General features: G+C 44.0%; 1 protein-coding gene and 1 non-coding gene across 2 annotated transcripts in view; one reads left to right on the top strand and one right to left on the bottom strand.

Annotated features, from left to right (window-relative positions):
• Positions 1-16,434, bottom strand: part of LOC121556201 (DENN domain-containing protein 5A) — a 47,865-nt gene extending 31,431 nt beyond the window's left edge. Inside the window, 1 exon segment of the mRNA XM_045217121.1 lies at positions 16,169-16,434. Coding sequence (XP_045073056.1) covers positions 16,169-16,268 — 100 coding nt within the window. The 5' untranslated portion in view covers positions 16,269-16,434.
• On the top strand, positions 1,724-1,778 carry LOC121563021. Its single transcript, XR_005999727.1, has one exon. It is a non-coding gene; the product is annotated as a U7 small nuclear RNA (small nuclear RNA).
• Positions 16,435-16,662: the final 228 nt, after the last annotated feature.

Genomic DNA, 16,662 nt, shown 5'->3' with positions numbered 1-16,662 from the left:
ACCTAGGTGTCTGGTTAGACTGTAAACTCTCCTTCCAGACTCACATAAAGAATCTCCAATCCAAAGTTAAATCTAGAATCGGCTTCCTATTTCGCAACAAAGCCTCCTTCACTCATGCTGCCAAACATGCCCTCGTAAAACTGACTATCCTACCGATCCTTGACATCGGCGATGTCATTTACAAAATAGCCTCCAACACTCTACTCAGCAAATTGGATGTAGTCTATCACAGTGCCATCCGTTTTGTCTCCAAAGCCCCATACGCTACCCACCACTGTGACCTGTACGCTCTTGTTGGCTGGTCCTCACTACATGTTGCGTCGTCAAACCCACTGGCTCCAGGCCATCTATAAATCACTGCTAGGCAAATCCCCGCCTTATCTTAGCTCATTGGTCACCATAGCAGCACCCACCCGTAGTATGCGCTCCAGCAGGTATATCTCACTGGTCATTCCCAAAGCCAACACCTCCTTTGGCCGCCATTCCTTCCAGTTCTCTGCTGCCAATGACTGGAACGAATTGCAAAAATCTCTGAAGCTGGAGACTCTTATCTCCCTCACTAACTTTAAGCATCAGTTGTCAGAGCACCTTACCGATCACTGCACCTGTACACAGCCCATCTGAAATTAGCCCACCCAACTACCTCATCCCTATATTGTTATTTATTTTGCTCTTTTGCACCCCAGTATCTCTATTTGCACATAATCTCTTGCACATCTAGCATTCCAGTGTTAATACTATTGTAATTATTTTGTTATTTTGAACTTTAACTAAATTTGATTTTAACTTGTAATGAATTTGGAAAAAATATGAAAATAAATTACTTTGTTTAACCAGAGCTAAACAGCTGTTCTTAGCAAAAATGTTTTTGGAGTTACCTTTCTAGCTAATAGGCTATGTTAGAGTTCGCACTTCCTCTTTCAATTATAATGTGGGGAGGTCATAATAATGAAAAATGATCTACCAAATCTATTCATTTAAAAATGTTGATCACTTCTCCTTGCAACAAGGCAACAGTTAACAAGTCGTCCCAGACGAATGATGTAGCGCCCGTCCCTTGTGCCAATTGAGATATTGCGTGTGAATAACACATTTCAGTTAATTACTATAGCTCCCAGCTTGGGCCAATCAGTGTCATTTTGTAAATGCCGGATCTCTATGGTAAGACACATCATTCACCCAAGTTTCGTCAATATCGTCCCAGTGCTGTCTGAGATATCGCATGTGAATAACGTACAAACAGACGGAGACAGATCCACAGTCCCCTCCCCGATTTCATCGTGGGGGACAATTATCATCCACCTGATGATAAGGCAAGACGTGAGCGGTAACCACAGACAGACATACAGCAGTAGAATCGCGGCTGTAGGATTAACTGCTTATTCTGCTGCTTACTTTCACGTCCACAGCCTAGAATCCAGGGCTGGAAACTAGTCCAGGAATGTGAACAATTAGACTAGCCAAACAATGGAGAGGTATGTCAACAATACCAGGCACAATCAGACAGGAGAGAAACAGAGAGCACGGCATACAGACCTCAACAGGCTATCTATCCAGTCATGAAAACCTAGCTACTGTACAACTATACAGCTATTCATATGTTAATGTATATTTGCATATACCCCACCCCATCCCCTCCCCACATATACCAGTACGTACCACCCATGACCGAGAAATGTACATGCCAAATAGAGTCCATATCATGATTTCCTAAGAAGTCATGGAATATTTGCTCTTTTAGTATTTGTCCAGTAGGTTTCCTCAGTGAGGAATCCCCACAACTATGTCAAAGAAAGAATACTGACAAAGTGATGGAGAAGTTAATAGCCTATATAATGCACCACAAAAACACTACGCCTATCCATCACTGTAGAAGTTAGTGTTAAGCTTAGTCTTCCTTGTTATGCAGTTATCTCTGAATACTGTCCAAGGCAGGGCCCCTAATAGCCAATATAAAAGTGATCAATTAACACTCTTATATAAAAAGCCACTGTCATGGGCCACTGAATTCATTATCTGCCAGTAGGCCTAGTACATACGCCTACGCACACACAGTACTGGTCTCATCCATTGACTACCCAATGAGTCTGAGTCAGTTCAGAAAGCACTGGCTCCTTCCTCTCTGTGGCAGCCAGGTCAGTGATGATGTGGTTGATGATAAACACTCTGGGTTGCTGAGGAAAGGAGCCAACTTCTACAGAATACAGTAAACAAATCTACCTCACACAACAATGTTGTTGTGGGGTGTAGTGGGGAATTATTTCATTAATTATTTCCTGTGTTTGATTTCCTGTTGATTGTTTGATTCAATACCAAGCATAATCAGACAGGAGAACAGTGCACAGAGAATACCCACTTATACCTCAACTGTCTATCTAATGTATCACTATAGAGCCACTTCAGTTCTACTGATATTTTAATTTGCATACACCCTGACCGTTCCCCTCCCCCATATCTGAATTTGTGTCACCCATGAGTGAGAAACATACATGTCAAGTACAGGACCTATCTTGTATTTCCTTAAGACTATGGAAAATGTGCTATTTTAGAATTTGTCCAGTTGAGTGCCTCAAGGATGATGCACCCCACACACCCATCTATGTCAAAAATAACAGAACAAATACTATGTATGCAAACTGCTACATAACAACACCACACATACATTTATGAGGTATTGTCATTGGGGCCAATTCACTTGTTATGCAATTAACTCAGAATACTGTTTGAGGCAGGGCCCCTAATGACAAAAATTGATCAATTAACACTCTTGTTTAACAAGCATTCGTCATGGGCCACTGAATTCATGATCTGCCAGTAGGCCAAGTACATACGCCTAAGCACACACACACAGCACTGGTCTTATCCATTGATGTCCCAATTACACAATGATGCTGAGTCAGTTCAGAGAGCACTGGCCCCTTCCTCTCTGTGGCAGCCAGGCCAGAGATACACTATATATACAAAACTATGTAAAAACCCCTTCAAATTAGTGGATTCGGCTATTTCAGCCACATCTGTTGCTGACAGGTGTATAAAATCAAGCACACAGCCATGCAATCTCCATAGACAAATATTGGCAGTATAATGGCATTACTGAAGACCTCAGTGACTTTCAACATGACACGGTCATAGGATGCCACCTTTCCAACAAGTCAGTTCGTTAAATTTCTGCACTGCTAGAGATGCCCCGTCAACTGTAAGTGCTGTTATTGTGAAGTGGAAACGTCTAGGAGCAACAACGGCTCAGTCACAAAGTAGTAGGCCACTGTCCACGGTTGCAACACCCACTACCGAGTTCCAAACTGCCTCTGGAAGCAACGTCAGCACAATAACTGTTTGTCGGGAGCTTCATGAAATGGGTTTCCATGGCCGAGCAGCCGCACACAAGCCTAAGATCACCATGCGCAATGCCAAGCGTCGGCTGGAGTGGTGTAAAGCTCGACCCCATTGGACTCTGGAGCAGTGGAAACTAGTACTCTGGAATGATCAATCACGCTTCACTATCTGGCAGTTCGACGGACGAATCTGGGTTTGGCGGATGCCAGGAGAACACTGTACTGTAAAGTTTGGTGGTGGAGGAATAATGGTCTGGGGCTGTTTTTCATGATTCAGGCTAGGCACCTTAGTTCCAGTGAAGGGAAATCTTAACACTACAGCATACAATGACATTCTAGATGATTCTGTGCTTCCAGCACAGACCCCCTCCTGTGCTCAACCTACATACCATGCCTAGTGCCATCACAGCCAACTGAGCTGAGGATGGAATGACTCAGGAGAGCAGAGATAGAGGGATGCCTCATGCCTCTCAGTTATCAGAATGCTCAGCTCGTCATCATCACAGCAGAATGTTCATGCGGACATCGCTAACATATCAAAAACAGATCACAGCAAAGACACCATGACCTTCTCACCAAGTGAGCCCTGCAAAAAATGCAGCAAAGATATGGGCCACTTGGCTCATTCACACAGAGGAGAGACAGCTTATTTTTATGTTATTCACAGCCTTCAGAGCAAGGCCTCCCTCTGGAACACCCATGTGTATTTTTCTACCCCATTAACTGGGCCTGTTGGGATTCCACACACAAATGCCCAACCCCGCGACACAGCAGAATTCATAATTTACACACGGTCGTGACAACAAAAAACCTGCACACTGCTGAGAGAGTGCATAAACAAGAAACAGGGGAAGAAGACAGACACTATTGACTTCTAAGGAGAAATACTATATCCATATCCCCAAGCACCATGGGCATGAGCATTCCCATCTTTCATCAGGAGAGGGGAATATGGAGAGAAAAGGTGCTTGATTTAACTTGCTTGGACCGCTAGATGGGTGGGGTTTGAATTTGAGATGCGATTCCATTGGTCATTGGCGCAAACTCCACCCACCTGGCGTGCCGTTGAACTCAATCAAGTGCATGACACGACACCATGCTCTTGAGCATGAGGCGCCTTCGGAGCACACCCACCTCTCAGGACAATGGATTATCCTATGGGGTTGTACTACACCACGTCAGACGTCACACCGACATAAAGATGAGGGAGGCCAGCAGCCTCGTCTCAGCGCAATCTGTTCACAAGGCTGCTGTATAAGAAAACATGACAGAGCAGAGATTTATGGGATAGGGGTAGAGGATCTAGGGGTTTAATCACTTCCTTGAATGAGAAATAAGAAAGGGCATACTTCTAACATATGGTGGAGAGCTTAGTAAATCAGCCCTGTTGATTAACAGCCACCAGTAACTCTTTACGCCAAGGGGACAAGACGGGTAATGAGTAACTACTCCATCTATCGAAGACACTTGTATGGATGGGGATTTAAAATCCTCTATATTATGCCAGTCACTGGCCATGTATAACTGAGTGGACTGAGATGGATGGGATGACTCCATGTTGACTCCAGCAGCATAAAGGCAGGTGATTAGTAAGACAGACAGGGAGCAGACGGCAGAGTCCTAATGCTTTCCTGTGAGAATGGGATGCACAGCTAAACACCTGGAGATACACAGCTGTGGGCAGAAGTCCCCTTTGTGAGAGCAGAGAACCATTTGTTCACAAATATCTGAGACAAACCAGTGGTCCTCTTTCATACAGCACACCTTGCTGCTGTCTCAACGTACTGTATCAGTGGGGGAATCTCATTCAGGATAATGCAAATTGTTGTTTTAATTTCTTTTAAAAGGCCTAGGGAGCCTCCTAATTCAGGAAACCTACTGGACAAATAGTAAAAGCGCTAACTTCCCATACCTCAATGTGGCATCAGGGTGGCATGCCTACGTAACACATAGGAACATGGGTCATGGTTGTCCATGTTACACGGTGTGGGCGTGTCATATGCAAATTAGGTTAACATAACCCTAACGATACACAACTAGGGGAGGGAGACTATGCCAACAATATGAAGCGAAATGATTTTACTGAGTTACAGTTCATATAAGGAAATCAGTCAATTGAAATAATTAATTAATTAGGTACTAATCTATGGATTTTTACATGACTGGGAATACAGATATGCATCTGTTGGTCACAGAAAAAAAAGGTAGGGGCGTGGATCTGAAAACCAGTCAGTATCTGGTGTGACCACCATTTGCCTCATGCAGCGCGACACATCTCCTTCGCATACAGTTGATCAGGTTGTTGATTGTGGCCTGTGGAATGTTGTCCCACTCCTCTTCAATGGCTGTGCGAAGTTGCTGGATATTGGCGGGAACTGGAACACGCTGTCGTACACGTCAATCCAGAGCATCCCAAACTTGCACAATGGGTGAGATGTCTGGTGAATATGCAGACCATGGGAGAACTGGGACATTTTCAGCTTCCAGGAATTGTTTACAGATCCTTGCGACATGGGGCCGTGCATTATCATGCTGAAACATGAGGTGATGGAGGCAGATGAATGGCACGACAATGGGCCTCAGGATCTCGTCATGGTATCTCTGTGCATTCAAAGTGCCATCGTTAAATGCAATTGCGTTCGTTGTCCATAGTTTACACCTGCCCATACCACAACCCCACTGCCACCATGGGGCACTCTGTTCACAACATTGACGTCAGCAAACCACTCGCCCACATAACGCCATACACGTGGTCTGCAGTTGTGAGGCTGGTTGAAAATACTGCCAAATTCTCTAAAACAATATTGGAGGTGGGTTATGGTAGAGAAATTAACATTCAATTCTCTGGCAACAGCTCTGGTGGACAATCCTGCAGTCAGCATGCCAATTGCACGCTCGCTCAAAACTTGAGATATCTGTGGCATTGTGTTGTGTGAAAAAACTGCACATTTTAGAGTGGCCTTTTATTGTCCACGGCACAAGGTGCACCTGTGTAATGATCGTGCTGTTTAATCAGTTTCTTGCCACACATGTCAGGTGGATGGATTATCTTGCCAAAGGAGAAACGCTCACTAACAGGGATGTAAACAAATTTGAGAGAAACACGCTTTTTGTGCATATTGAACATTTCTAGGATCTTCTATTTTTTGTTCAGTGTAATTTTTTTCAATTGTTTATTTATTTAACTAGGCAATTCAGTTAGGAACAAATTCTTATTTACAATGCCGGCCTACACCACCCAAACCCAGACGACGCTGGGCCAATTGTGCGCCGCCTTATGGGACTCCCAATCACGGCCGGTTGTGATACAGCCTAGAATCGAACCAGGGGGTCTGTAGTGACACCTCAAGCACTGAGATGGAGTGCCTTAGACCACTGCGCCACTCGGGAGCCCCTTGGACAGAGTAAGAACAGATTAATGTAGCATTCAGTTAAAGTTTGTGGCAAAGTGAAAGAAGTCTCTGCCCCTGAACACTATCTTGTGTCTTGCTAGCCTTTTTCGTAACATTATCTGGGGTGAACAGAAAAGACTGTCCATCTCGTCTGGCATTTCCAGTCTGGCCGCTGGTATTGCTTTCAGGGTTTGTAGCTTCCACAGAGAGATGTACTGTATGGACACTGTAACCAGGGGTGACATGTAAAGAATGACCTTCTAGGACTAGTCGTAAAGGAGACATGGGTAATGTGCTCTTTTTCACTGAACCAACTCACACACTGTAAAAACCTTGCTTAATGGCAAAGGGAGACAATTCCAAATGCCAAAGGATGAGTAGGACTGAAAGCATGTTTTCTCTAACTTTATGAAGAGACTGAACTCTGTCCAGAATAGTCTATTCAGGAAGCAGCGCCCCAGTGGCAGCCAATCATTGCTTTTCCCTGTCAAACAGAAGAGTCTCTAGATCATGTGACTCAACATGGCCTGACCACAGCTTACCTCTGGCTGTGACCAATGTTGAAAATGAATTGTCTCCATTTCCTTTCAACAGAAGCAGCATGAGCCTTTCTTCATGGCAGACTGCCTCCTCAGCAGCAGAGCTGAGATCAAATGGACAGACATCATCGCTTTCATAAAAACGCTATCTGCTCCTCTGCCGTGCAGCCGTCTAAACCTCCTTTATAAGAAACGCTTCCTGTTTCCACAGAGCGTAGCAGAGGAGATAGAGAGAGCCTCAGGGTGCTGAGAGGGCAGAGTTAGCTTATTATACAAGCTTCTCTCCAGTCATGATCTCTGCCTGGGATTTAAAGGCAGGTTTCCTTATGTGAAGCATTTATTTCAGTTCTGTATGACTTGAGCTTATGCCTGCCCATACCATAACCCCACCACCACCATGGGGAACTCTGTTCACCACATTGATATCAGCAAACCGCTCGCCCACACAACGCCATACACATGGTCTGCGATTGTGAAGCCGGTGGACGTACTGCCAAATTCTCTAAAACAACGTTGGAGGCGCCTTATGGTAGAGAAATTAACATTAAATTCTCTGGCAACAGCTCTGGTGGACATTCCTGCAGTCAGCATGCCAATTGCAGCTCCTTCAAAAAAAATTTGACATCTGTGGCATTGTGTTGTTTGAAAAAACGGCACATTTTAGAGTGGCCATTTATTGTCCCCAGCACAAGGTGCACCTGTGTAATGATCATGCTGTTTAATCAGCTTCTTGATATGCCACACCTGTCAGGTGGATGGATTATCTTGGCAAAGGAGAAATGCTCACTAACAGGGATGTAAACAAATTTGTGCACAAAATTTGAGAGAAATAAGCTTTTTGTGTGTATGGAACATTTCTGGGTTCTTTTATTTCAGCTCATGAAACATGGGACCAACACTTTACATGTTGCATTTATATTTTTGTTTAGTGTAGAAATCTGCCTTTCATCATCTCAGAATATAGAGAAGTATTATGTGTATTGCTCAATAAAGGATGGCTTGGCTTCTTCTCAGTATCAACTTCTCGAGTTGAAAAGTGATTTTGAATTACATAAAAGTACAGAAAGGAGAGATCCAGCTGGGCCATCCGAAATGTCTAAAACCAACAAATACCGGAGGGCTAGATTTTTCAAGGTCACACACACTTGTTTCCCCTATTGAATTATACTTCCATGTGTATAACACACTTCAACAGCCATTATTCAATTCCACAGGGTTACAGATTTGCTTAAACAGTATTTAGTTAGACACTGTAAGATGCCTGAGGAAACTTCCTTAGGACTTGAGCTCCTTTAACACACCTATGAATTATTAACAGCCAGTGAATATGAGTGCAGACCCACACTGAGCATGTGTGGGGGGCTTTATAGTGATGTCATTCACTGAGGGATTAAAGAGAGGGGAATGTCTGGGAAACTCAAGGGATGTTAGCATTTGAATAGGGCGGGGGGTTGCGTGTGTCAGCTGCCTGTCCCCCGTGTACTCAGCAGGACCAAGTTGTGAGCCAGCCAATCACGTCAGCCTGGCAGGAGGGCCCCTAATACATATGCTAATCTGGTCTCACCCTGCACCCCAACACTGTCGCATAAAGGAGAGTTTTGACATCAAGTTTGCCACGTTTTGGCTGCTGCAGCCAGTGATATAACTGCCCCTGATGGCAAAGTCAGTGTCATGAAAATATTATAGCATGTGCATTACATACTGAGGGAGAGAGATATTAGCTGGTTAGTTATATTGATTAAAAAGAAATAACATTGTGATCGTGATCGTGACACGGCAAACAATTATGTGACATCTGTCCATGTTGCCTTGGAACGGATCACATCTAATAATTACTAGTCTATCATATTGGATATGAAGAGTCCTTTCTGGAGATCACACAGCTTTGGACTTTAATAACTTCAGCATTTTGAAATGAAAAGAAGAGGACAAAGGGAGTTCCATGAAAAAATATAAATAAATAAGAGTCCCATCTTAAGAGGCTTTGTGCACAAAAATCTATTAAAAATCAAAGAGGAAATGGAAAGGTGGCCGATGACCATCTTGTCTCATTGTGGGGGGAACACAAGGAAATGCAGTGCTCTACAGAGGAAAGCTTCAGGCCATGTTTAGGCAGCGGATAGAGAGAGAGTGGGTTTCTGTTCCCCTGTCAGAGCTCATGATCTGGAGGGGCTAATCATGCACTGGTCACAGCACTGAGGCATTCTGGGACAGACAGCTCATCCTCATTCACCTCATCATTACATTTACATTTTACATTTTTAGTCATTTAGCAGACGCTCTTATCCAGAGCGACTTACAGTTAGTGAATACATATTTTTTTTATACTGGCCCCCCGTGGGAATCGAACCCACAACCCTGGCCATTCCCTCCCCTACCCTGGACGACGCTGGGCCAATTGTGCGCCGCCCATGAGTCTCCCGGTCGCGGCCGGCTGCGACAGAGCCTGGATTCGAACCAGGATCTCTAGTGGCACAGTTAGCACTGCGATGCAGTGCCTTAGTCGCCATATTCCTCACATGTCAACACGTTGCAACGTGTTGACAGTCAGAGCCCCCTTATGAAAGTGAAATATGCTTTTTCACTGACAGCTTTTTCAATTTCTACTTTGAATGGAAGGAAAATGTTATTTTCTATACCTCCCCCTGAGACAGTCAAATCATTCTCCTCTAACATGGATGTCCTCAGGCAAGTCACAATGTCTGCTCATTATGGGGGCATGAACTCTTATAAGAGAACCTAGTCAGTACAGTGATACAGTGTTGGGGTCCAACTGTTTCAGAACATTGCTAGGCCTATATCTCCAGGCGCACTCCTGTTCCGGTTCTTAAGACAACCCTCTAAAGGACACATCTGTTTTAAGTCATGGTGGTGTTACCCAATATGGGATAGTGTCTTGGAGAAAGATGACGGAGGCTTCCTGTGAGGATATATGGGCTCTGTGAACCAATACAAACCTACAGTACAGTGTAGCCTCTATACACACGTTACACAAAACTGCCTGAGAAGGACAGGGTGAGTGCCAGCTGTCAGTTAGGCACAGCTGTTCAATTCACCTCTAAAACCTTCTCCTATCATTGGTGGTGATCAGAGAAAGGGCCATCTGGAAAGCCCCATCCATCCTGACAGCCTGACTTCACCGTTTGAGTCAAAACACAAGCCATGGAAAGCCCAGTGTGTGACTCAAACCACACTGTAAAACTGACAAATCAGCTTGTGATCTCAAGTGACCTGAATTGTGGTGTTTCTTATGATTTCACAAGGCTGCCAGATCAGCGTATGGGCAAGCCCCTCTTTCTCCAACAAACATCCCAGCAGATTTTTAGGGGTGATAACTGAGCCTGCTTCATGGACCACACTACCTTAATTGTGTTTCTTAAGGCGTCAGCATGCTTCAGTTCGGCTGGCGCCTAGCCGAACCCCGGCTAGCCGAACCGAACGAGTGTGCTCACATACTCCCATAAAAAACCTTCACTTGAAAAATAAGAAAAAAGCGGCAATAGTTTGTCCATTTTGAGAAGCCGTAGCAAGTATACACTTCCTCAAAATAGTCAGAATTAATCTAAAGTAACTCAAGAAATCTGTCATTAATTTTGACGTTTTTGCCGAGGAGATGTTAGTCGCACAATTTTACATCCAACTAAGATGTTTGGAGCAGTATTTTTCAATGAAAAATTTGCATGAAAACAAGTCATCTCTCGTTGAATGACAACAAATACTTTATTGAAGAATCCCTACTGTTGACCAATCACCGACGAAGGGGCGTAGACTTTGGCTACCAACCTCGGCTTGCCTTCAGAAAAAATTTTGTGTAACCAAACAGCCGAAAAAACCCTTACCGATGTCAAACACTAACAAAAACGTCACAAAATGTCATCATGATATATGCACAAACTCTTCCGAACTGTTTCGGCTGGAAAGCATGAGGACGCCTTTAGTCGACACACTCACCACAGCACAGACTGATTGCATAGACTCTAGAGACTGCAGCTCGAAGCTTGCTCAGTCCACAAAGTACGACACCCATAATCTCCTCAGATTGGTCAGTCAGAGCAGCTTGTGCTGGGCTGTCTGTTTGCTGTGTGCACGTGAGTCCTCCAGTCTGCCAGGGAGAAGAAGAGCTCCCCCACTCACTGCTGCTACCGTATATGAAGCAGCTCTGCTAGGTCTGCTAGTGCTAACTGGGTCTCAGCAGCCTGAGAACGAGAGGGCAGCAGGAAGTTCATCCTGAGAACACATAGCCTGCACACAGCAGGAACAGTACTGCTTGCAGTATCTCCACAGAGTATAGTTGTGGTGGAGGGCGTAATCAAGAGATACTAAAATAGCTGCATGAGAAAGCATTCATGTAACCATCCAAAGGCCTTGTTGCTCTAAGAGGATACATACTCCATGGATCTCTACTGTAGAGAGAGATGGAGAGGTGCTTTTCCAATGAGACTTATCCCCACACCAGTGGGCCGGCAGTGTTTTATGTTAATGAGGTAAATCTTCAGTGGAAATGTGCCAATTGTGTGTATTTGTTTGCAGGCCATGACAGTGGACTAGTAGGGGGAGGAGACGGGAAGTAGAGATCAAGGGAGATGGGGGGAGTGACTAACAGCCCTGTGTGTACAGCTGGAGGGGATTTACAGGTATACTCACAGGGATTCACTTTTCACAGATATAGTTTACAACAAACATTCCCACAATGTCTCAGTGACGTGGCAACATCCCGTAGAGAGTTGTACACTCACAACATTGCTAATGTATTGTCCGCTTGCTACGACATTGCAGTCACACTGTAATAGCGTTTTTTTGTCAGCTAGTAGGATCTAGCTAAAAAAGCAGAAGGGAAAATGTGATATATTGCAATGTTCTCTGATTAGACAAGATGCTCCCTAACATGCTGACCACACCGCACACGTCGCATGCGCGAGCGTTTCAAAATAAATGTACACATACTGTAACGATCCCGGCAGTCTGAGTCGGGTCCTGTCTGGTGACTAGTTTTTCTGTTCGTGATCTCCAGTTTCCCGAGGGTTCGGGAACGCTCCGGGGAGCTCTCTTGATTTCCGCACCTGCATCCCATCAGCAATCTGCACACCTGGTCCTGATCATCACCCTTCTTAGGCTCTGGCCTAACATCCATTCCCTGCCGGATCGTTAGCCATGAACAGTAGGTTTACCAGAGTATCAGTCTTAGAGCCTAGCGTTAGTTTTGTTGTTTTTGCACCTTGTTGTTTTGTTGCTTACTTACCCCCGTTTTGTTCCATCTGCAGTCACCCGTCCGGAACCTTCATCCAACCTCTGCCTGGTGGTCGGCGGCTGCCGACCCAGGATGGGATCAACCACTGCACCCCCAACAACTAATCAACGCCGCCCGCTCTGTTCCCTGGATTATTCAGCATCACTCTTGAATTTGTAATAAACACTCACCTTCGTTTCAACTTACCTTGTCCTGGTCTGCTTCTGGGTTCTGGCTTAGCAACTCGTGACACATACAGGTTATTCAATCATTGCACCCACAATGCTCGCGAGTGTCAATGAGTGTCTGCGTGGCCAGGCGCTAAAATAGAACTTGGTAGTATTTGTGACGCTTGACGCGCTGCAAGTCCCGCCTCTCCCATCTCCTCATTGGTTTTTAGGAGCGTATACCCACGTGGGTGATTGAAAGACGAACTGAGGTCCACACTCCAGTCCAGTTGGTGGGGGTAATGCACCTTAAAGTTGGTTGCCAACCGCCATATAAACTCTGAAGAAGAAGAAGCCATTACTAGAAACAAACTCTGTTTACACTTTTATCTGTGGATTAATTGTCAGAGTAGAGGACCTTGTGCATTTCAGGTAAAATAACAACCCAATGTTCATATCCCAGGACAAATTAGCTAGCAACAGCAATTAAAATGTTTAATGCTTTTTGACCTGTCTCCAAATTAATATAGTTGGTTCAGAGTTGATTTTGATATTTCAACCTGCTTGTCCTGATCGCGTCTGGTGTGGGTGGACAAAATCAACATGCACGTGATGGTGAACGCGCGCGGGCGGTCTGATCATGTAACTATTATAACCTACCCTGTCGATCCTTGACCACAATGAGGAAGATTACATTAGGGTCTGGCCCTAGGCAGTCTTCACTATTCACAAACCCCGCCAGGCATGCAGTCACTTCCTATTCGCTGATCCAATCTTACAAGAGGAGGAATCCTGGAAGCATATCATTCAAAACACATTCTGCATAAAACACCCAGCTTGAGATATCTGACAGGCCAACAGCTTCAATTTCTTTAGATGTGGCTGACAGACTCAAGAAACGGTCTGTAACAAGCATGTCTAATAAGAGCCTATCGTAACATTACACCAAACCGTGCTACAAGTCTCAGCAGTGCACTCATGGCCCTGGAACTATGCATGGAATGGCAAAGAGGACAAATTCCTCATCCCATATCAACTCAGCCAATAGCACCCTTAGCCCCCAAAAAGGCTTTCCATTGTCTGAGTGAGTCACTGCAGGAGAAAACATGAAGGCCAAGTATGGAACCTACAGGATAACCTCTAGTCTTCTACAGTCTAATCTGTGGTCAGAGGACCACCATTATTTGCCTAATTCACTCTTCTTAGATTGGCGAATTACTGAATGACATGCAATCTCCTGCTGAACACCCCAGTGACTTTTACTTTCACCAGCTGCTCTCTACCTTGTTTACACCATTAGAGAGGCAGGTACTCCAGGAGAGGAGACAATGATGATAAGAATCTGAATAGCATAATTCTCTCAAGATAAACAACAGAGAAGTAAACACATCCTTGACTGATTTCTGTAAAAGATTCTACTTCCACTTTTACACTGAGAGGAAGGAAATGTGTCTTTGCGACAAACATAAAAAAAAAAAAAACTAATGCAAATACTGTTAATAATTTCTCTCATCAGATGTGTTAACACATTTGCATAAGACAGATCTTGTGTGTGTGTTATCTAAAGATGTTTCCATCCTTCCTGCAAGTAACTGGCCCTTGATGAAAAGTAGAACCTTAGGCCTATGTTTAGTGAAATGAGAGACATTCTAGGGTAGTGCCACTCACAAACCAGTGAGTTGTGTATGTTTTTATATTACAGCAGTTCACGGTCTTCTCTTTGCCTACATTATACCTCATTATTGTACAAGGCACAGGACGCATGCTCATTGTGTTTGTTGAACTATACAAGGGTTTGTTCTTTCCAGAGAGAGCCTCCAGAAACAAGCCACAGAGGTGGAGAGCAACTAATGACGTCTCATGAGACACACACAAAATAAAAGTGTGCTGATTCATGATTGAGACCACCTGCGAGACTAACAAAAATGTCTCTGCAGTAGAATAAATTATTCTTCAGATTTGTACATATTCATGAACAGGAGGTGATGTTTACAGTAGAATACTTTAGAGCTTGATTGTGAAGTAACAGTTGAGTTTTGGGAAATGCGCATACTTACATATCCTTAGGCTACCAAAAAAAGAATGTAGCCTGACTTGTCCTTTGAAAACAATGTCCTAGATTTTACAAGTTCCTTCCCTAAACATGACTGTTGTTGACAAGAAAACCAAGATCAGCATCTTCAGGTACACCCCCACACCAGTTTCACTTATTTTCAAACTCATACACAACTAACCTACCACCCTGAGCTCAGGAAGAGTTCTCTCTCTCTCTCTCTCTCTCTCTCTCTCTCTCTCTCTCTCTCTCTCTCTCTCTCTCTCTCTCTCTCTCTCTCTCTCTCTCTCTCTCTCTCTCTCTCTCTCTCTCTCTCTCTCTCTCTCTCTCTCTCTCTCTCTCTCTCTCTCTCTCTCTCTCTCTCTCTCTCTCTCTCTCTCTCTCTCTCTCTCTCTCTCTCTCTCTCTCTCTCTCTCTCTCTCTCTCTCTCTCTCTCTCTCTCTCTCTTCTCTCTCTCTCTCTCTCTCTCTCTCTCTCTCTCTCTCTCTCTCTCTCTCTCTCTCTCTCTCTCTCACACACACACACACATCCTCCTAATTACCACCAGACCCCCCCCACACACACAACTGCTTTATGTATCATACCATCCTCATCTCCCCCAGAGACCCATGGCACTCCCAAGAGACAGCAGGCCCTCTCAGTCTAATAATGACATCATCCTGTCATACTCAGTGTTCTGACCCCCAGGGAGAACCTTATGGTCCCTGATACCCCCAGCTTCACTCTGTTTTCTGCACTCCGCATTCTGCCATGTATTGATCAATTGATTTCAATTTATCACTGAGGGTAAGTGTGTAAGAAGGTAGTGGGGAATCAATCAAATGGTTCAGATGTCATAAACAACTAAGAAATCAGATGTGCTTCTTGGATGTAGCTATTATTAACCTGCTTGTATATATCTGCTTGTTTATACATGTGTAATTACCATTGACAGTACTGATAGGGGAAACATCCCTGTTATTTACAAATTGTAGAAATATAAACATGTATTTTTCTGGTAAGGTCTGAAACATTTACGTATGTAAATGTGTGTCTGTACTGCTTTTTACCACTTAATGAGTGCTGGGGGAGGTTTATCCATGAACAGTTTTTCGTTGTCTTTAAATTACAGCTGGGCTATGGAACATCGACGCCCTACAGTTCTCGAGCATTTTAAGCAAACAACATTTATTGGAATAATCCCTTCTAAACGACTAGGCATATAACATAAAATGGAAAGGTAGAAAATAGGAATTTGTATGAACAACACTGATGTGCCGTCCTACTTATTGATGTACACAGTATTACCAGTTTTCAACCTTATTATAAATAAACTGTTTGTCATGTGTTTAATGTTTAAACATGAATATAATATTGTACTCTAAAATCGATATAAAAGACACATAAACTAGGAAAGACATTATAAACCATGCAGAATGATTGTTATTGGTTCCCCAGCCCGTGACCGACACTTACCTGACAGTTCGTCTGGTTCAAGCCCGCTTTCAGTGTCAAGTCCGCAGATAACAAAATAATCTGCGAATCGACAAGAATTCGAGCTGAAGCCGGTGGTCATTTTGAGACTGGTCCGGTGGTACCCTTTTCCTCGCCTTTTTCAGCTGGGTGCATATTAAAGGATCGCGTAGCGATTTCGCGCAGCCATTGTGGATGTACTGCAAAGCCTGAATATCAGAACAGAATGCCAGCCGAATTGCATTATGGGTCTTCAAGTACAGCTGTTTTCATCTGTCTCAGATCTTCTCAACCCCTAGCATTACCTCTGCGTAGAAGGAACACACTGAGCATGTGCGAACTCCTTACTGATTACGTTATGCACTTAACCCTTCAGTTCCTGAGTTCTAAGTATTTCTCCTGTAAAATGCTCTCCTTTATAATAATGCTATAGAAATTAAGCATTAAATAGGCCATAATGCACCTATAATGAACCTGAGTCATAGTATTCTTACTCC

Source organism: Coregonus clupeaformis, unplaced genomic scaffold, assembly GCF_020615455.1.
Source record: "Coregonus clupeaformis isolate EN_2021a unplaced genomic scaffold, ASM2061545v1 scaf0923, whole genome shotgun sequence".
Taxonomy (NCBI): Eukaryota; Metazoa; Chordata; class Actinopteri; order Salmoniformes; family Salmonidae; genus Coregonus; species Coregonus clupeaformis.
Note: the sequence above shows the minus strand (reverse complement) of the source record. Positions and strands in the feature narration are given on the sequence as shown.